The following is a 22,994-nucleotide window of genomic DNA, read 5'->3' on the forward strand; positions in this document are numbered from 1 at the left end:
GAATAATATGTTTATAAGTGTTTATTCAGCTCCTAATCAGTCGGTTTTGGAAAACTAAATTAGCTACTTGTTACATTCAACTTCCAAAATAGCCGAACAAGGGCTTAGTACGAAATAACTCAGCCATTTGAACAACTTTTATACATGCTGATAGATTCTATAGAAGCGATTATTCATTCTTTGTACAGCTTGTAGAAAAAGCTCTTTCACAGCCTACAGTAGCTGGCTTAAATAGTAGCTATAGCTTAAATAAGCGCCTATATGACAATTTCATGGCTAAAATCGTACATTCTGTCTCTCTGAAAAAGTGCTTTTTCAGCTTTATTACAGCTACGATAAAAATAAATACTTTACTGCCAGTTTCGAATCTCGAACTTATGCTCATGAGGTTGCTTGTAGAACGCGTTGCCAATTCATCTTTTTTGACATACATGCATACGTATCGATTTAACCCGTACATCTAGTTCCAGTTTATTTCATTAACAATTTTACATTGGCTGTATATATACTGAATTGTAGCTGAACAAGCGCTGGTCATACGTTGGATCGTGTGGAAATCGTAAAAGATCTTGGCATTCAGCTTGTCTCTGAGCCTTTCGACAGCATCAGCAGTTTGTGATTGATAAGACAAATCAACAGCTCGGATAGTTATTGAAAATCACTCAGGAGTTTGATGATCCGCTATGCCTTCGATGACTTTAATTTGCGATTGTACGGTCTCACTTGGAGTCCGCACCTGTCATTTGGTTACCTTACAACTTTTTAAAAACTTCTCGTGTCGTGCCTATAGATTCATACTTCCGCCTCTGCAAAAGTTCATCCGTGTTTTTTTTTATTGGTGAAGCCTCTAGCTTCTCGATAACTCTCGCTCATATGATGTGGCACACGATTTGCGGTCACCATCGTGCGATCACGGGCTCAATTTTTGTCGCCCGTCACCTTTTGACACTCCGCAGCAAAGTACGTGTTGCGTACGAACCTTGCGGTTGACATAAAACCTCTCGCGCTGTATTGCTGATCATATCTCGGAGGTGCCTTTGAAAGACTAACCGTATCCTCCTCGAAGTGCTTGAGTTGTATACGTTGGCCAGCCAGTCCTCGGAAGGTCCACACATTGATGGCGTCTGAGACATGCCAACCCTCAAGCAGAATATGGTCGATTAGGGTGTTACCAAGCGCGTTTTCTTCGGGCAAAGTATGTGATACAAATTGCCATACCTCTGGCTGCAACGAAGTTCACTAAGCTCAGGCCATTTTCATTTCCGGCGGCTACAGAATTGCTTCCGTTCAACCTGTACGTTTTTGTCTTCAATGACGATATTTATATCATGTTTTGGACACTCTCTGTATGTTTGGACAAAGAGCTCATAGAACTTCCCATTCACGTCATCGGTTTTGTTCTTTGTCGGTGCGTAAACATTGATCAGACTGTAATTGAAGAATCAACCCCTGGTTCTCAATACACATAAGTGGTCACTGATGAACCTCCTCCTAATGACACGCTCCATCTGTTTTCCTTGTATGACGAAACTGACGCCTCGTTCACCTTTGTCGGCGCCACTGATTGAACATTTGAAAAAAAAAATCAAATTGTAGCATTAGATGTCAACACTTGTGGCAGCTGAACTGCGTACATTTACGTTACATCATTTGCTAGACGATGCTATCACAACTTTGCAAGTAAGAAAAGAAACAAAATTTTTAAACTTGCGTAGCACGAAACACCAACTTTCCGGCTGCAGTGAGTGCTCCTCGATATCCCGTAACGTCGCACAAAGTCAGTGCAAAGTTTTCTCTAGAAGCAATTATATTCCAAATTAAACTGTCTCTAATTTATGTAAATTGGTAATTAATAATTCATGACCCCTCTCCCGTGTTCCGTCGTCTTGTCTTACTACCACTACTACTGGAGGTGGAGATGGCTAAACTAGAAATTCGTCATTGACGCAGCCAGACGAGATAGTCAGTAATCGTGGTTTGGGCTATGTAGAACCACAGCCGCCACCACTGCTGCGGGTCTGAATCCGGTGTCGGGTGATAATTGGCAGTTTAACGAAAGAGCAGACAAGAGCCGTAACTACTTTCCTATTCATGAGAATCCAGCGGAAGAGAAGATTAAGGTCTCAACCGTGGTAGCTTCTGCCGGTGAAAGAGGATAGCGAAGTGTGTGGGAGATAAAAACTTTCAATTTACCTTTCCAAACTGTATTTCGGCCGGCTAATTAGTCGCGTTTCAATTGTCGCTGAGTAAATAAGAGTGAGCCCTACTGGCAACATGTGGCTCTTCCTGGCTGCTGTAAGTGGGAACTAATTGTGTGACACCACGGGGAAGCTGTTAATTCCCTGATTAAGCCTCCAAACTGGAGCCTCCCGTTGCTGCTGGCGACGGTAGACTGTACTGCGGAGGGACGTGTCGCCATTATGAAGAAGTAGTTCTAATTTGTGTCTGTGTGAGTGCGTGGTGGCAGATGATGCACTACAAGATTATCATTATTCATAGTGTAATTTAATATTTATTACTCTTCGCGTTAAGCTTATAATCCGGTGTTGCCGTACCGTAGCATAATGCCCAAAGGCTTGTGCAACTGGAAAACAATGAAGCGCACAAGATGGAGAATATGAAGACTTGCTGTCGAATGATGAAATAGCATAATGTGTAAAATGTGCGCCGGAAGAAAATTATACTCAGCACATGTGGTATAAGAAGCTCCTGTTTGTTTACGAAGAAAATAAGGGTTGACTTTTATTTTAATGTTAGGTTTCAGTTCTAATAAAATGGAGTGCATTTACTTAGAATACCTTCACCTTATTCCGCCTCCGCGCCTAACGATGTCATCTGAATGAAAATGAAGCATCATTGAAGAAGCTGTCCATGAAGCAGGCAACCCAAAAACCAACGAAAAGAGCACTCCAAAGTGTAGTGACGGTGAAGTACGAGTATGCGGAAACGACGGCAGCAAATGGTCGGAATTTTAAACGGGACACTAATGCCACATAGCAGCATACCTGCAGCGAGTCATCACAGGAAGTGCTTCGCCTTTTCGTTCAACGATTATCCCTTCACTTCCGGTGCTGAGCCAAAGTGAAATGTGTCTGGCAGAAAGCGGTAGGCCCGAATTCGATTCTACTTTGCTGGTGATCGTGTTGTAAATGGTGGAAAAATATATGAAACGAGTTTTACACTTGTCTATGACTTTGTTTTTTTGCAATTACTACTCTTAAAAGTTCACCACTTAGATTCGATGAACCCAAAAACTATCAATCAACACGAGAGCCAGCCGTTACACTTAATGGGAAGGCCAGTGCCAGAGATTTCCACTCCACCAAACAAACCGAATGTATCGGAATGGTCAGAAATATTTTTTTAAGATTGTATGCGCAAATGTTCGGAACGTAATCAATTATTGTGATCTTCCAGTTATCAGGAGTTCAGGAGAAAATATTCAAAATAAGCGTGATTACCATCCTTTCTATTGTAATGGTATCGATTATTCAATTTATCGAAAAATGCATGGGGAGTAATGAAAAATGCCTCTATTTCGTATAATATTGCGGTGGTTTTGCATCAACCAACTTTGCAGTGTAATTTTATTGATTGATCAACTATTTTGTTATGCAACGGCTACGGCTGTCTTGTTTTTTAGTATGAATTTAGTTAAAACGCCACATCTTTCAAAGTTACTGTCAATAACTCAACCCCTATAATCGGTTTTCGCTTACACAAAACCTGGTCTTGCTTGTCCAATACGGAAAAAATCCCCCATGCAACGAATAAAAGGATCTACCAAAGAGTTAACACAATTGAATATATTTTTTTCTACTTACCTGTTCAGCACCAATATATTGGCATCGATTCGATTTGTGAAATGTAATAAACACAACACGGAACTCTTTCCCTGTTTACGCAACTCCCCTTTTTCTTACGTTCATTTTCTGGTAGACTTCCTGCGATTGCGAGGAATAAATTCAATTTGAATTTGATACACTTCTGCTACCGCCGTTAGCCTATCTTCTCGTCTTAGTGCTCGAAATCAACCCAAGACCTAGAAGAGGTTCGCTGAGGAAAATTAGGCAACAAATTGAATTTATTCCTTTTCATATATACAGCTTAACCGAAATTGACGTTGGCTTTTCACGCGGTGAACGCGATGCAGTTAATTTCGTGTGCTCGTTTTTACTGTTCTGTTCGATATACCTTTATTACTTTTTAGTCATTTAAAAAATAAAAAGCACGTGTCTTTGGGCAGTCAACATTTTTCCAAAATCGTCATAACGTTCAAAATTTAAATTTAAAATTATTTGAGAAACCAGATCTAAGCCAAGCTTGACTACTAAAGTGAGCTGGAAAACCTGAACAAAATAGAAGTATCCTCTCTACTTTCGCCATACAATGCTCATTGTTTGCTGTGTCTTCTGCAAACCATACATACATTGCATTCTACTCGAACTTATATCGATATTCCGACTGGTATTATGTTCGTCAATATATATAGGTTTTATTTCTTCCACTTCGAACTCTGGGACGTGTTTTGATTCAAATGAAAGGGATCAATTTCTAATGCATACATTGCTCGCAATGTTTGTCTGCCATCTCGGGCAACCAAAGCAAAGCGGTGCTGCTGCTGTGTATCGAGTCCATACGCGCACATATCCGTTCAATATACGCGAGATAAGTTATCGTCTTACAATTTCAGCTCAATCTTATTGACAATTCGGTTGCGTTACGTGTACAAATCAGTTCAAAGCTTGAAATACATATTGCAGCGCTCGAGTGGCGACTTTCATTTGGTTGCCATCGCAGAAAAATAAACCATTTCTATGCACTAAACTTTTATTCCACATCAAATCTGTCCCAATCGCAAACTAGCCGACAAAATGCTTTTAAGGGCTACCAGGATGCTAATAACTCGCAACCAACAAAACCACACGGACGTCACAAAACCGGGCCAGCCACAACCGGTGGCCGCACTAAAAGCATTCCCATTTCCTTCGGTCATTAGGGACATCAAAGTACCGTCCCAAATGTGAACTCGAATGCGACAGATATACATACCAGCTTACCAAATCAGTTCCCGCAAATGTTTGCCCATCATGTGACCACCGCTGGACGACCGTCATCACAGGTTGTGGATTCAATCAATTTCGAAATCCGATAATACGCCACAATTCTCGGCGGTATTAGTTGCAGGCGAGAGGAACGCCGTCCTGTCCATCTCGTCCTGACGTCAAAACGTGTCATCTTTTGGTCTTTAGTGCTTGGTATTTCACCACCTCCCCAGACAATACGTATAGTGCTCGGGATTTCATTTCGTTTCGTTGCGGTTTTGTCGCTGTCTCTATAGAGCTAATTGACAAAGCTTACGGTAAATACCAAATAGAATTGTTAGTAGGAGAACAGGTTTTAACCATACTAGTGTGAAATTGATGACTGTAAAGAGAATGATTCATTTCAAAGATTTTTTTATCTTCTCATAACTCAATAAAATTTATAAACTATTAGAAAGCGAGCAACGGTCACACGGTTTAGCAACATAATTATATAATTACATGAGATTAACTCGGTATTTTATAAGTGGAATTCGGAATTTCGCGGCGTTTGAAGCGGATTTAGGAACTCATACAGTTTATTACTCGTATTCGAATGTAGGCGGTTTTATTCGCGGCATTGTCCCACAGGTAATTAATAATTCCAAATTATACTTCCACAAGTACTAGGGAGGTTTACACTACAAACTAATATAATAGCTAACTGCAGAAGGCAGCTAGCTACTTTTCAGGTTACATAACGCAGACCCTATTTTACAGGTCGGCAAAGTACCTCTAACGGACTTTCCGATTCTAGGGTGCACTAGAAAGAAGTACAAACAAAGTTTATCACTTGTTGCTGAACGCTTCTTCTATTTTCCTCGTCACTGTCGGTAGCGGTGGCTTCAGGATCCTTCCAATGGCGACGTTCGGGGCTACTTTCACCTGGTGTTCGCCTGTTGTTCCTTGTCAATTAGCCGGGGGTAGTCAACAGATTTCCCTACCCTATCTGGGGTTGTGTGTACAACATGTCGCACACAAATCACGGAATGTAGGACAACTTCCGTTGGTCTTACAAAAAGCGGAACAATCTTCGTTCTATGCATAAAACAGGACACAAACTGTAAAATACAAGACATGACAACAAAATATCGAACCTATCTATCGTGACAATATCGTTCACAAACGTAAAAACAAATGAAAATTTGAAAAAAATACGAGAACGAAATAGACCATTTAACGAGACGTTTCCGAACTGATTGACGTTTCTGATTCATGAATGAAATTTTGACAGAAAACTCGGAACCGCTGACATAACGCACGTAAAAGCAACATCAATATCAGCAGGATCCGTGACACCTGTCAGTTCGTAAAATGGTCTATTCAGTGCCAGTGGTGAGCAGTTGTCATGTTGGGTACACGCTCGTACGGCACTATCCACAATCAGAGTAGTTTTCCACCTAATGCTTGTAGATAAAATGGATATGAAAAGTGTTTTGGCACGTTTGAGCCTCCAGCTCTTTGCTTTCGTAAATTATAAGTATTCGTCACGTTAATTTATTTTTATAAACTAGCTGAACCCGGAAAACGAGGTTTTGCCTCAAGCGAAATTTTGTGTTATCAGGAATAAATGTTGATAACTTTAAATTTTGAATTATTAAGCAATCTGCCGTTTACATTTTACTTCTGACTACATTCGGTTAGCGTTAGCGTAGTGAAATTTTGTCTCAATACATAATTTTGGTTGGTTCAGGTTTCCAGGCATGATCCGTTGAAAAATTGGTTACTTCTTCGTGATTATTCTTACAATCTACTGATTTATTCATACAATATGTTTATTTCCACGAATTTCGTTTTGGAAGATAAATTTCAAATCGTCGACATCTTTGTTTTAAGCCTCCAGGATTTCAAGTGCACTCTATCGTGGTTCACCGGATTCCGAAAGATATTCAGATATTCACGTTATGCAGAAATTTGTGTTTCATTTGTATGTAAGCGAATCGTTTCTGTATACACTCAATCCGCAGGTTCCAAGTTAGCTGGTAGGGAAACCAAACCAGGTTACAATCCTCAATCAGTGGAGTACTAATGAACAGTACAGGGCCTTTAAACAGTGTGGATCTTTAAAATCACGGGCGACTTTATAAATGAAGCCGAGCTGGCGTGTAGCTTTTGAAATCATCGTACTGTGATGCAGGTGGAATGTAAGTCTACTGTCAAGTGGAACACCAAGGTCCTCTCAAAGTTATGTTGTTATGTTGCCGCCAGTTTGGAAGCTATTTAAGTGAAAGGACGAGAAAAAAAATTGTTCGCACACATACCAAATCCAGAGCTTTCCAATCATGCGTTGAAAAAAATGTTTCACATTTGTGATTCGACCGTCTTAAGAGTTTTTAAAAGATCCAAAGACGAGTTGTCGTTGGATCACAAGAGTGGAGCTGAAAGAAAACTGGGTTCAACAGGCAGAAAAATGGATGAAAAGGTCAAGAAATTGTTTACTTGTTATCCCAACATTTCAATACCTAATTAGGCCAATAGGCTTGGAGTTTCGAAATCGGACGTCCAGAAAATCAAAGCAAGAAGTAGATTACACACGTACAAGGTTTAAAAGTTCTTATAACTTGATGAAAGCCATCAGATAACTGCCACAACACGTGCCCTACAGCTCTACACAAACCTTTAGACGAGAAGTATGTAGTTGCTGTGCGATGGATGATAAAACGTATCTTAAAGCTGACTGCTAACAACTTCCAGGACAGGAGTTTTTCGCTGAAAAGAATAAGTTTAAAATAGATGATTGTTTCGAGAAGGAGAAAATGTCCAAATTCGCTGCGAAGTATCTAATTTGGGAGGCTACCTGCACCCGTGGCAAGTGAAGTCAAGTTTTCTTTACAAAAAAAAAACATCAAACAGTGAAATTTACAAGACCGAAAGCTTCAAAAAACGTCTTTTGCCACTTTTGAAACAGCGTATAGAAAGCCCACCAGTTTGCCAAGATCTAGCCTCTTGTTATATTTCGAAAACTGCGTTAGAATGAATGATAGGTATGAGGCAAATTCTGTCAAGTTTGTTCCTGAAGTCATGAATCTGCCAAACTGCCCGGAGCTTTGGTCTATCGAAACGTGTTGGGCTATGATGAAACAGGAACTCTGAAAGACCAAGGAGGATGTGAAATATGCAAGTGAAATGCTCAAAAATAGGAAAAATGTTTAAAAGGAACCGCAAACAACTGTACAGACTCTTATGGATGGCGTGAAGCGAAAGGGTCGAGCGTTTATCAAGGAACCTCCAAACATTGATCCAATACATGCAAACTAAGGTTTATTGATGTATAAAACTACTCTCTAAATTTGAATTATATGCGATAAAATCCCCGGCGTTGCTAGGGATTAAAGGGATCAAAATTTAGCCATTCCCGGCCGAGAGAAATCAGATTTTATATTGAAAAATGACCTTTGAACTCATATTACTCAGCAACCACATGCACAACTGACAAAAGCTGTATCGCATATTACAGATCAGCGGTTCTCAACCTTTTTTTTTTTTGTTAGCATTTTTTCTTAATCAATTGAAATCAGTGTAGGGTATCAGACTGCTTTGGTAAGTTTTTTACAATAGTCCAATGCAAAACCAGCCAAAACAAACAGTTACCGTGAAACGGGGCGAATAGAAACAGTGGGGCGAATAGAAACAAAACTTCCGAACTTGAAAAATGCGATTTTAAGTCTTCGATTACATTTAAAAACCATGCAAAGAATATTTCTTGGATAGTTCAATAGTAAACAAGTCCTGCAAACCCATTTTTGGGTTAGCAGCACTACTGTCGGTTTGCTTAAAAAAATGCAAAATAGGGGCTCAAATTCTGATCGTTTCCGAGTACCAAAAAACTTTGCCTGTGGAAGCCATTCTGCTCCACTTAGAACTTGTTCGTGTGATATACTGGGTCGGTAGTTAAGCATTTTAAGTTTTTACGGTAAATTAAAGGATTGCCGTAAGGTATTCATCACCACGTTACCTATTTTTCATGGAAAACTCGCGGTTCTCAGATTAACGGGGCGAATAGAAACAACGCCGTAGCGGCTATTTTTTGTATCAAAACATGTGGATTTGAGAAATGCTATAATGTTTTATATGTAAAATGATGTCTGGAACATGTTTTGTGCATTTTCAGCCCGTCATGGTCAGGACTTACCAACAAAAAAGTCTAAAAACGTATTCGCTCCGCTTGTTGCTGTTGAGATTTGACGCAAGAAAACTGTTTCCTTGTCAAGAGGTTACGAAATATAGAATCAACTACTCTGTGATAAATCGGATGTTAACTTTAGACTTCAATCCAGTAGACAACCACGCTAGTTTCCAAAAACGTGGTGAAAGTCTGATTTATCTGCTGCATGATGCTCGACCTGGACTGACCCGAGAGATATGAATCAAGGTTTCAGTTCCACCAAGACAAAATGTGCCCGGATGTCGATGAAACACCGGAAGATTCCAGACCGGTGGAAATGCTTGACCCAACCCCGAGTCCTTCTGTTCTTAATTAGGACTCTAATAGAACGTATTCATTCATAAGATAACAAACATGAAGTAATAAACCGAACATTTCCACTATTTTGATATTTTATATCGTTTTCTTGCCTCTCATATCAATAAATATGATGCAATTGTTCTGTTTTCTCCAAATTAAAACTAGAATTTTCTATCAGAACAAGGAAAACGTTTTATATTGGCGAGTGTTTCTATTCGCCCCATTGCGGGGTGAATAGAAACATGCAACATTTTTTCAATAAAACAATGAATTACTCATTTTATCAAAATGGACGTTACATCCTTAATAACCGGAGGCAAGACCCATGTTTTAAAACTTTTATATTCATTCTATACATTATAGTATTTTTTGTACACTGCAAGATATATCGCAGACTGTTTCTATTCGCCCTGTTTCACGGTACCGAAGTAGTCTGATATCCTTCGAAATTTTTTTTTTGTCCCTCCACAACCATTATTGCATCTTGAAACAATTGTTTATGAGCGAGACTAACAACACTGCCATCGACTCATTGACATCACCGCTTCCAAGAACATGGCCATATACGCAGTACCTACTTCTAACAGAGCCTCCTATTTCGGTAAGCCCGGAGCTCATCACAACAGACTAAATGATTGACGGAGGGCACTTCTAGGATATGCTCTACATCTGAATCTATTGTGGCGCAAGCTGTCGATTCTGATGGTCATAAAGCTACAATGACTTTCGGTTGTTATCATCATCCGCTACCGTCGCCCGCCAAGGTACGATCTGAAGCGACTTAAATACCCCAAAGTCGGCACTTAGTACGCGGTAAGCCTTGAGGCAGCGTTATCGGGAGAAGGGGATTTCGTCGAAGCCCCTCTGGAGGACTGCTGAAATAATATCAAAACAGCCATGAACAGTGCAGTGGGATCGGCGATTGGGGGAGCCAATCCGCCCTCTGCAATAGGTGAAATTATAGATGCCATCAAGTAACTCAAGAACAAAAAATCAGCTGAAAAAGATTGCATCGCAGTGGAATTTATCAAGCTGGGCCCGGATAGGCTGGCTTCCTGTCTGCACCAACTGATAGTCAGGGCCGAGGATACAGAACAGCTACCGGAGGAGTGGTAAGAGAGTATAAGAAGCCTATCTGGGGTTGTGTGTACAACATGTCGCACACAAATCACGGAATGTAGGACAACTTCCGTTGGTCTTACAAAAAGCGGAACAATCTTCGTTCTATGCATAAAACAGGACACAAACTGTAAAATACAAGACATGACAACAAAATATCGAACCTATCTATCGTGACAATATCGTTCACAAACGTAAAAACAAATGAAAATTTGAAAAAAATACGAGAACGAAATAGACCATTTAACGAGACGTTTCCGAACTGATTGACGTTTCTGATTCATGAATGAAATTTTGACAGAAAACTCGGAACCGCTGACATAACGCACGTAAAAGCAACATCAATATCAGCAGGATCCGTGACACCTGTCAGTTCGTAAAATGGTCTATTCAGTGCCAGTGGTGAGCAGTTGTCATGTTGGGTACACGCTCGTACGGCACTATCCACAATCAGAGTAGTTTTCCACCTAATGCTTGTAGATAAAATGGATATGAAAAGTGTTTTGGCACGTTTGAGCCTCCAGCTCTTTGCTTTCGTAAATTATAAGTATTCGTCACGTTAATTTATTTTTATAAACTAGCTGAACCCGGAAAACGAGGTTTTGCCTCAAGCGAAATTTTGTGTTATCAGGAATAAATGTTGATAACTTTAAATTTTGAATTATTAAGCAATCTGCCGTTTACATTTTACTTCTGACTACATTCGGTTAGCGTTAGCGTAGTGAAATTTTGTCTCAATACATAATTTTGGTTGGTTCAGGTTTCCAGGTATGATCCGTTGAAAAATTGGTTACTTCTTCGTGATTATTCTTACAATCTACTGATTTATTCATACAATATGTTTATTTCCACGAATTTCGTTTTGGAAGATAAATTTCAAATCGTCGACATCTTTGTTTTAAGCCTCCAGGATTTCAAGAACAAAAAATCAGCTGAAAAAGATTGCATCGCAGTGGAATTTATCAAGCTGGGCCCGGATAGGCTGGCTTCCTGTCTGCACCAACTGATAGTCAGGGCCGAGGATATAGAACAGCTACCGGAGGAGTGGTAAGAGAGTATAAGAAGCAAAGCCTTGGTGCTATATTCCAATTCGAAACTCGACCTTCGACGGTCTTTCTTGTCTCTTGTTCAATATTGCGCTTGGATGTGTTATGAAACGTACGGCCTTTAACATGCGACGCACGACCTTCAATAAATCCAGCCAGGTCATCTGCTTCACTGACGAAGTTGACCTTGTCCGAAGGACGTTCCAGGCGGTCGCTGAGAAATACATCAAACTGAACCGTGAAGCAGAAAAGGCTGGATTGAAAATAAAAACGCCGGGGACCGAGTATCTGCTAGCAGGAGGAACCGAGAGCGTTACCCACGTAGCAAAACTTGTTTTATCAAAGTTATATAGCGCTATTTTGGCGTATTAAGCGCTATAAAACTCTGATAAAAGGAAAAATGGTTCCTAGGGTAGAGCTCGCATTGCAAAAGTATGGCAATCGAAGGAGATGAGCTCCAGGTAGTGGATGGAGTTGTGTCCTCCGGTTCATTGGTAACGTCAGAGAACAACTGCAGCAGAGAAATACGCAGGATGCCGGACAACAATCTGCAAAAATGATGTTCGTCTCAATTCTGGCCGGCATAAGACGTCAAGGCCGCGTGGTTAGACCAAGTGACGCAAAACCTTTGCAACGTGGGACGCTCATGAAGGAGTGCGTTGGCGTAACATTGTGACCTTTCAGCCCAGTCCGCACAAATGGCATGTTGGTGACCTCTAAAAGAAAATTCATATTCGTACGAAGAATATTTTCTGTAAATGGTCGGGAATGCTGAAAAAGCGTCGAAAAGGCGAGGCTTAGAGCCTTATACAAACTTTTGGTATTTGTCACAAAATGGTTTGTTAGAATGTTCTGCTTTTCGTATTAACACTTGGTGATGGTTATAGGAGAAACCAGAAACGTTTCTTTGGTTTGAAATTGTCACCGCGAGTCGTATTTTTATCAATACATACATGTATATTTTTCGTGACAAAGTTCTAGAATCAAACATTTCATTCGTGACCAACTCCCATTACTATTTTAGATTCTTTTTATTTCGCTGATGGTAATTAGAAATGACTAAATGGGTACATATAAAATGATAACACACAAGAAGTTGGAATTGCGATAAAAACCAAAAGTGTTTTTCAAATACAATTCCATTTTTATGGTGAAACTATATCGCCTACCCCTAAAATTTTCATGCGCCTTCAGATTATTCAGGTTTTGAATAATATTCGGAAAATTTTAAATATTTCAGAAACACATAAATATTACATTTATTCCTCTTTTTAATCATATCTAGATGAACATTTCAAAAGGTCCTATCTGATTTCATCGTTTTTCCGGAGCGTCTTTTCATTCTAGTAATGGTTTGGCTTTAGTAATTCTCTCGAGCGTGGTTTTCGTTTAGAAGGCTAGAGTGATCCTCCGCTATCAAATTGTGCAAATAACGTGTCTTAAGAGGTGTTTAATAGGTTGAGGAGCTTGATTGAAAGTGATCGATCAAAAAGTCGATAAAAGCAGATAGGAACTTTTGAAATGTTTCTCTAGATATGTCTATTCCAATGCAACCCCTGTTATTATATTGTTACAAAATATATGAAGTTAACGATGAAAATGTATGAATTATATAATGCTATATTTTTACTATATATACTTTCAACGCTTTTAGTAATTATCACCTCCATCTTGATGAACCAAAAAACTATTCGTCACCAAATATTTTTAGTGACCTTTGTAGGAAAAGATTCATTCTTTTCGATAATGATCATAGATTATGTAACAACGATCAATTGATACGGAGACTCTTGTGAGACAATACTAATCGAACTTTGGATGGGGAGATATTCCCTCCATCCTAATATTAAAATATTTTTTTCTTTGTTACTTGATCGAAAAGAGATAATTACATAAATTCATGTGACAATGTTAATAAGATTTATTTTTTTTTATAAGGATCACAAATCACTAAAACAACCTTTGACATATATTTCCTGACAAAAGTCACGGTGATCAGTGATATTTTATTTTTTTTTTTGTTCATCTATAATTTATTTGACACGGCACAAATACAATTTAATGTTTAACGGCGCCAATTATATCTGGTAGCTTACTTTCTAAAGTATCTTAATTACTAAAAGCAAATTTTTTATCCTCGCTGCCGACTACGAGCTGAAACTAAATGTAACTTAAAGCTATAATATTTTGCATTAAAAGCACTGGTTTACTGTATGATGGTTTTCATTGCCATAGGTAAGCACATGTTCCGCTGCTGGGCAAGATATTACGGACTGGCATATTGGGTTGTCTCCCTCGGGCCTTGAGAGTATCGTGCGGGTCTGATTGCTGTTTCCGGATCCGGGGTCTTCACGTGTTCTTGTCGTTAGGCTGGATGCAGGCGGAAGGGGGTAGGACTAAACTGGGGCGTGGATGGATTTCAGGAAAACGTATATAAGGGACATGTAGGATAGGTCACGGCTCGCCAAGACATCACGAACAGGAACAGCCGACTGCCTACCTTCGGCCTGCAGGGAAGCTATTAATTTAGACCTGGCGTCACGGTGTACAGGGCATGACCAAACAACGTGCTCTATGTCGTGATAACCTTCACCACAGGCACAGATACCACTTTCCCCGAGCCCAACACGACGGAGATGCGCGTCAAATCTATAGTGATTGGACATAAGCCGGGACATCACGCAAATGAAATCCCGACCTACATCCAACCCCTTGAACCACGGGTTCGTCAACACCTTGGGGATTATGGAATGTAACCACCTTCCCAGTTCCTCTCTGGTCCAAGCATTTTGCCAACCGATGATCGTATTCTGACGTACAAATGAGAAAAATTCATTAAAGGCAATTGGTCTTTCATAAATTCCACCGTTTGTTGCGCCCACCTTAGCCAAAGAGTCCGCTTTCTCATTGCCCGGTATCGAGCAGTGAGAAGGGACCCACGCTAAGGTAATCTGAGTAGATTTTTCGGATAAAGCACTCAGATGTTCCCGTATTTTCCCCAGGAAATACGGAGAGTGCTTAACATCTTTCATCGATCGGAGAGCCTCAATGGAACTGAGACTGTCCGTAAAGATGAAATAATGGTCCTTGGGCATTTTTTCGATAATCCCTAGGGTGTACTGAATTGCAGCTAATTCTGCGACGTAAACAGAAGCAGGGTTATCGAGTTTATGGGAGACGGTTAAATTGTTATTGAAAATACCGAAGCCAGTGGACCCATCAAGAAGTGATCCGTCAGTGTAGAACATATTGTCGCAGTTGATGTTTCGATATTTATTGGAAAAAATTTTGGGGATCTGCTGCACGCGTAAATGATCCGGGATTCCACGAGTTTCTTCTATCATGGATGTATCGAAAAACACAGTAGAATCAAAAGTATTTGATAAGTCGACACGATTTGGAATATTCGAAGAAGGGTTAATATTATGGGACATGTGATTGAATTACAATGTCATAAAACGGGTTTGAGAATTAAGTTCGATTAACCTTTCAAAATTTTCAATCACAGGACGGTTCAAGACCTCACATTTGATAAGAATGCGAGAAGACAGGCTCCAGAAGCGGTTTTTCAATGGTAGTACTCCAGCTAAGACCTCCAAACTCATCGTATGGGTCGACTGCATGCAACCCAAGGTGATACGCAAACAACGATATTGTATTCGCTCCAGTTTGATCAAATGTGTGTTTGCTGCGGAGCGGAAGCAGAAACACCCGTACTCAATGACAGACAATATCGTTGTTTGGTAAAGCCTTATAAGGTCTCCTGGGTGGGCTCCCCACCATTGTCCGGTTATTGTACGAAGAAAATTCACTCTTTGTTGACATTTTTTCATCAGATACCTAACGTGACAACCCCAGGTGCCTTTAGAGTCGAACCAGACACCAAGATATTTGTGTACCAAAACCTGAGAAATCGTTTTACCCATTAATTGTGTTTGAAGCTGAGCAGGTTCATGCTTCCTAGAAAAAACTACTATCTCAGTCTTCTCCGGAGAGAATTCGATACCTAGCTGTAAAGCCCAAGCAGACAAATTGTCCAAGGTATCTTGCAATGGTCCTTGCAAATCGGCAGCTTGGGCTCCTGTAACTGAGATTACACTGTCGTCTGCAAGTTGTCTTATCGTGCATGAATTTGCCAGACATTCGTCGATGTCATTTACATAAAAGTTGTAAAGAAGGGGGCTTAAACATGAGCCCTGGGGAAGACCCATGTAGCTAATGCGAAAAGTTGCCAAATCGCCGTGCGTAAAATGCATGTGCTTTTCGGACAACAAGTTGTGCAAAAAATTGTTCAAAATTGGAGAAAATCCTTGTCGGTGAAGTTTACCCGAAAGAATGTCAATAGAAACGGAATCAAAAGCCCCCTTAATGTCCAAGAACGCAGACGCCATTTGTTCTTTGCGAGCCAGCTGAATATCTGTTGAAAGCAACGCAAGACAATCATTCGTCCCTTTGGCACGGCGGAAGCCAAATTGAGTATCTTATAGTAGACCATTTGATTCGACCCAGTGGTCTAAACGACGGAGTATCATTTTTTCCATCAATTTCCGGATACAGGATAGCATTGCAATCGGCCTATAAGAGTTGTGATCAGAAGCTGGTTTCCCTGGTTTTTGGATGGCGATCACCTTCACTTGCCTCCAATCCTGCGGTACAATGTTTTGCTCCAGGAACTTTTTGAACAAGTTCAACAAGCGCCTCTTGGCATTGCCGGGTAGATTCTTCAACAAGTTGAATTTGATTCTATCTAACCCAGGTGCGTTATTGTTACAGGACAGCTACAGCGATATTTGTCGGTCGAAGCTTGATGTTTACTTTTCCTGATATCAGCTCAAAGTAAAAGAGACGAATACCAAAATCACTGTGACAATGCTAATAACTTATAAGTTTTTTAAAAGGTCATACCATCTTCCAAACAAAACTGTTGTTGTATATTTCCTCTCGACAGTCACAGTGACTATCTGGGAAAACTTTTTCTCTGGACAAATATCTTTGGTTCTTCAAATTATCACCGTGACTGCTTAATGAAAAAAATACCCTTGCTTCCAAAATAAAGTAATTCGATCTGTGATTCTTTAGAGAAAAACTTGTGAATTCTAATTCAATTGTCACAGAGACAAAAATTAGAAAAGATTGTTTTTTAATGAAAACTCTAGTGACTTTTGTGAGAAAATCCGCAAAAGTGTTTCTATAAAAAGTAATTGTTACTCACTTACAAAAACTGTTGCCCCATTTTTTTCTAAAACGTTTGGGGGACAATATTGAGACCAAAGCCTTATTTTATTCTCAATATTTATTCTCAATATATTAGACCAAAGCCTTATTTTAACACAAAAAATGTGTTGTTTTGCCACAAAAAGGAGGGTCCCTTGGAGCGAGGGGTTTTTCAGTGGGCACCGAAATCGGGATTTTTCCAAATCAAACCTAGGTGAATAATCCTTTCAACTTTGAGCGAAATCTGTGATGGTCGATGCCAAGTTTGTGTTTTTTTCAGTCACTTTCTATGGAATGACCCTTATACTTTTTGTTGATCATTAAATGTGCGACATACTTTTCAACAACAATTTGATGCCGAGTTCATGTTGCAAAATTGACATTTCTAGCTATTTTAACCTGATGCCATCGTATATTAACGTTCAGGTCTTCGGACTCGGTCTTCCAAATCTATTATAAGAGCGCCGTGCGAGATTGTGCATAAGTCGGCCATTTTGTTAATTTAAGATATGAACTGATGTCTCATTGTCCTCGTGACAAGCGTCTAATAATAAAAAGCGATTGTGTAAGAAATAATTTCGTCACCAGTCAACTCCTTACGATTTACCCAAAACATTGTTCTTAAAAACAGAGATAATTTATAAATTTACGTGTTTTTCTTCTCCATTCACAGATCCTGCTACCCATTCCGGTTGGCTGCCCACGCGAAATCTACGACCTGATGTGCGAATGCTGGCAGCGCAACGAGAACAGTCGGCCCAACTTCCGGGAAATTCACCTATTTCTGCAGCGGAAAAACCTCGGGTACAAACCAACTGCTTCTTTTTAGAACCAAAAAAAAAACAATCTTGCACTAGCAACTTCATCACACCATCATCTTTTGTGTTATGGCATCCGTGTATTGTAGTAGCCGTGCGTTTAACTAATTTTGTATCGTTTGATTATCGTATGCCAAATATGATTTCCTAAAGGTAATTATTTTCTTTGACATGTTTTGATTAGTTCAGCCTATTCGTGGATGTATTACTTTCCGTCAAATTTTGTTTCCGTTCTGGTTCGGTTCGGTAATATTATATTCTGTAGCGTTTGATGTGTAGAGTTGCGATTCAACAGACCAAACTAACTTCGCCTTAACAATTCTCTCCGACTTTTATAGTGAATACTTTCATCACATCTAAATTGAAACGAATTACAGCAAGCTAGCGGAAAAAGTACGAATTTAAGAAACTCAATAAATTGTTATAGCACTCAAGCAAACGAACACAAAACAAAACTAGGACAATGCAGCGGTATAAATCCGAACAGGATGCAGACGAGAAAATGGCAAGTGTAAACGACGCGGCCCCCTTAGATAATGCTCTAAATGCATGCATGGAACAATCAAGATGACGAGAGACTTTGAAGGAACATAATCCTACTATTGAATTCATTGAAAATGCGAGACGAACAACAACATAAGTAAAGTTTATGCACATACAACGTAATTGTGATCCCTGATTATATAGGTGTAAAAAGTAAATTTAATTACGAGCGAGTGTTGAAACGCGAATTTGTCAACTTACTAGTTATAATTGGAATGCACACGTAAAGCTCACATACACGAAAGAACAAAAAAACATACACACACTTTTAGACAGTACGTTAACACAGGAACCACTTCAACACTCGATGACGATAAATGTTTGCCAGTTTTACGAGTCATCAATTAATCGAAAAATCGGCAACTAGTGCTAATCATTTAATTATTCAACATCAAGGTGTTTAATTTTAACGAATGAAAAATGATTGCGGTTGGCATGTTGAAACCATGATATAATTTCTATCATTTTCCTAGTTACACAGTCGTTATCCCGTAGGCGGTTTTTCCATTGCTTGTCAACTTGCGTGTGTGCATATTGAAATCAATAAATAGCTGTGCCATTCGGTTTTAGCAATAATTGAAACCATTTAGTTATGAACAAAAATGTATTAAAATGTGTTGAATTTAATTTCATTTCGATAAAAATTAAATATAATGATTGAAGTGAACAGAGAGAACAAGAGCTGGAAGCCACCTCCAATCAGCGGCAGCACATTTGAACACACGCAGGATAAAGGCGAAAAAGGCAGTGCAGCGGAAGAGGAGGGGCGTACCAGTATGCCATATTCATGAATATACATTTTTAATAATTAACATGAGCGCACTCTCCGGATAGCAGTTCGTAAGTAGGCAAAAAATCTGATTACCTCGTATTTTCCTCCAATTCATAAATTAAAGGTCGGGCTTAATTTAAATTATCGCATGTTTTCGATATAAATCTCATTTTTTCAATTTATTATTTCGCCACCAGAAACAAACAACCATACCCCATCGTTTACACGCTACAGAACACACATGCAGGCAAAAATGTATCAAAAGCGAACAGGCCTAGGATTTTCCACCCGGAACAAACTAATAAAACCCAAATTCAATGAATCTGCTCGCTTCCGATACAATGTTCAGAGGAAAGAATAAAAGAATTCCGACAAAAGCGAATCAAGCATAGTTTAATCTTCTGCTATTCCAATTCGTACTAAAAACGCTAGAATTTCAAGCCACACAATCGTTGAATAATTACTTGATTACCGATGCGGCACTAATCGGTAGAAATGAATGCAATATTTTCGGTAGCACCGGCGAAAACAAAAACCTTTATCACACGAAATGCTTTCCGGTCCGGCTAACTAAGGCAGACTGTTGTATAAACTATATTTTTTATTAGGTAGCAATTCCCTTCGAATATTAGCACGTTTAGTTTCCACCTCCGAAAGCCGAGCGGACAGTACCGCCGAGCAAATTGAATAATAAAACCACTAAAAACGGCTCACTCGGATTGGTGTAGGTTTCAATACGCAGGTCCTCTCCGCAGAGATAATATGCTAGATGTAGACAAAAATATATAACGGAATGCAAAATTTTAATGAAAACAAAAAAAAATGAAACGAAACAAAAGGTATTATGTATTATATAGGACGTATTTATACTTTAATCAATAAGTAGACTGTATAATATAGTTTTGTATTCTTTTCTCTGTACAGTTAAAAAATAAAGCAAACGTAGTAAAACCTGTAGCGGTAGAATAACCTGGTACTGAAAAGGACAGCAAATATCATTTTAAACAGTAACTATATTGCTAAGAAGTAATTCTTTTTTAAAAACAAAAAAAACACTGACAAAGAAAATGGATCAATAAAAAGAATACGAGATGTGAATGCATTTATCATTCGTACGAATGACTATTGTACTACTAAAATGCGTTTTCTTTTCTTCTTGCCTCACCACTCCGCGCTGCTCAGACTCTACCACACTATTACAAATTTTCCGGTTGAGTTTTTATTGTTTCCTTTTGCGTTGGTTTCCTAAATAATGGAACTCGTCCGGGATGGAGCGTGTTGGATTGAGAGTGAAAGCTAAACAAAAAATTCGAAGACGAAAAAAGGAATGACGTTGCGTTATTATCAATTTATCATTTGTTGGATTGATTAAATCCACCATATTCTTCCACTTACACTACTATCCAAACATCACATTTTGCGTTGTTTCTCAAACTCACTACAAGTTAAGGATCAAAAATAATCATTTTGTTGATCATCACCGTGACAGTACATTTTCCGGGTGAAACATTCCTCAGGATTTCACCTGCGTTACAATGTTACGCCAACTAACTCGGTCCACAACAGCTTGTCTCCAGTTATTCACGCGCGCATCTACTGGCCAGATTTGCCGGACTTTGACAACATGACCCACCCATTGTACCCTTCCAGCTTTAGCGCCTTTTTGGACACTGTGTTCGCCGTAGAGTTACGCCAGCTCGTGGTTCATTCTCCGTCTTCAAACGTCATCGTCACATACTTCGCCGAAGATGGTCTTAGGAACACGTCGTTCGAAAATAACTAGTGCTTGCGAATCCTCCTCGAGCATTGTTCATGTTTCGTGCCCGTACTATAGAACTATCGGTCTTACAAGCCTCTTGTACGTGATGCACTTGATACGGGAGTAAAGTTTATCAAACCTCAAGGTCTTGTGGAGAACGTAGTAGGCACGACTTCCAGCTGGAATACGTCTGCGGATTTCTCTGCCTCGCACTCATCTCCGTGGATTACTTCCGAGCACGGTTTCTTCTGCTTGCATAAATTTGATCTTCGACATATTCACCTTCAAGCCAAACATTCCTGTTTCACGTTTCAGTTTAGTGTGCTGTTCAGCAACCGACTAGAACGTCCTTCAAACAAGATCCACGTTGTTAGCGAAGCAGATGAACTGGCTGGATGTCAAAGGCCGTTCTATAAGAGCGCAATGTTCAACAAAAGGGGTGGGAGACCATCCATCATAGATCAGTCTTGTTAGTTGCGCAGGGAAACCGTTTTCGAGCATATTGGGTTAGTTTATATAACGACTGAAACGATTAATTTAACGGGTATAACGGGTTGATTAAGCCGATAAACCCATATTGGGTAAAGAAAAAAGAAATGTGAGATGGCAACACTTGAACATATCTTGTGTTATACTTATCGCGTCGGGTCATACTATACGGATATTTAGCAACGACAATTTGTGCTATAAGTGACGTTTGGACCGTGTTGTGATCGCACGTTTCAGTCTCAAGTTATAGCGCGCCAAAGATGGAGTCAACCAAGCAAGAAATTTGTCATGTTCACGTTTTACCTGAGAGGTAAAAATGCAACGAGGGCGGCCAAATAAGTTTGTGAAGTTTATGGGCCCGATACTGTAACGATTCGCACAGCACAGCGTTGGTTTGATTGATTTCGTTCTGGTGTAGTGGCTGTCGAAGATACACCCCGTAATGGTAGGCCAATCGTCATAGAAACCGATAGAATCGTGGAAGTCATCCAAGTAGACCGACATGTGAGCATTCGGTAGATTTACCAGGAACTGAATATAGACCATGAAACTGTTTGGAATCATTTGCAGATGATTGGATTCCAAAAGAGCTGGATCTTTGGGTGCCACACGAGTTGACGCACAAAAAACCTCTTAGACCGAATCCACGCCTGCGATGCACGACTGAAACGGAACGAACTTGACCCATTTTTGAAGCGGATGGTGACTGGTGATGAAAAGTGAATCACGTACGACAACCTCAAGCGAAAAAAAATTGTGGTCGAAGTGCGGTAAACCGGCCTAAACCATCGTCGAGCCCGGATTGACGGCCAGGAAGGTGCTGCTGTGTGTTTGGTGAGATTGGGAGGGAATCGTCCACTATGAGCTGCTCAACTATGACCAGACCCTCAATTCGGTTCTCTATTGTGAGCAGCTCGACCGATTGAAGCAGGCGATTGACCATAAGCGGCCAGAATTGGTCAATAGGAAAGGTGTTGTTTTCCACCAGGGCAAAACTCGGCCTCACACATCTTTGATGACCCGCCAGAGGCTACGGAAGCTCGGATGGGATGTCCTATCGCACCCACCGTATAGTACGGACTTGGCACCGAGTGATTACCATCTCTTTCGGTCCATGCAAAACGCTCTTGGTGATACTGGTGGCCTCAAAGTGGCTGTCTGAGTTTTTGGCAAATAAGGAGAGGGGGTTGTATAAATAATAATTCTAAGTATGTTAAATGAAGCGTCAAATTTCGTTCAGAAATACGACCTTTCGTTTTTCCCAACCCAATAATTTCCCATAGCTCTTCGATAGTATCATAAGCGGCCTTGAAATCGATGAAGGAATTTGATATTCGCGACACTTTCAGAGTAAAGAATCCGGGAGAGAACTTCTAGACTGCATTGAGAAACGTGATTGCTCGGTAGTTCTCACCATCCAGTTTGTCACTCTTTTTGTATATTGAGCTTATTGCTCCTTCCTTGCACTTCTTCGGTAGCTGTTCTGAATCCCAGATCCTGATTATCAGCTGGTACACACAGGATACTAACCTATCCGGGTCTAGTTTGATAAGCTCCGATTTTATGCCATCTTTCCCAGCCGATTTGCGATTCTTGAGCTGCTTGTTAGCATCCTTAGCTACACTCAACCTGGAGGTCGATATGTCTTCTTCATCCGCTGTGCTGACTCAGTCGTTTCTCCTGCC

The 22,994-nt window shown here is 40.0% G+C and overlaps 1 protein-coding gene across 4 annotated transcripts in view; it reads left to right on the forward strand.

Annotated features, from left to right (window-relative positions):
• Positions 1-20,200, forward strand: part of LOC129731596 (discoidin domain-containing receptor 2) — a 682,978-nt gene extending 662,778 nt beyond the window's left edge. For 2 of the 4 annotated variants that reach the window (XM_055691707.1, XM_055691706.1), the window contains one exon: positions 17,602-20,200. In XM_055691707.1, coding sequence (XP_055547682.1) covers positions 17,602-17,757 — 156 coding nt within the window. In that variant the 3' untranslated portion in view covers positions 17,758-20,200. The remainder of the gene's footprint in view (positions 1-17,601) is intronic. The other 2 variants (XR_008729043.1, XM_055691708.1) reach the window with 2 other exon arrangements.
• Positions 20,201-22,994: the final 2,794 nt, after the last annotated feature.

This window comes from Wyeomyia smithii, chromosome 3 (assembly GCF_029784165.1).
Source record: "Wyeomyia smithii strain HCP4-BCI-WySm-NY-G18 chromosome 3, ASM2978416v1, whole genome shotgun sequence".
Classification (NCBI taxonomy): domain Eukaryota; kingdom Metazoa; phylum Arthropoda; class Insecta; order Diptera; family Culicidae; genus Wyeomyia; species Wyeomyia smithii.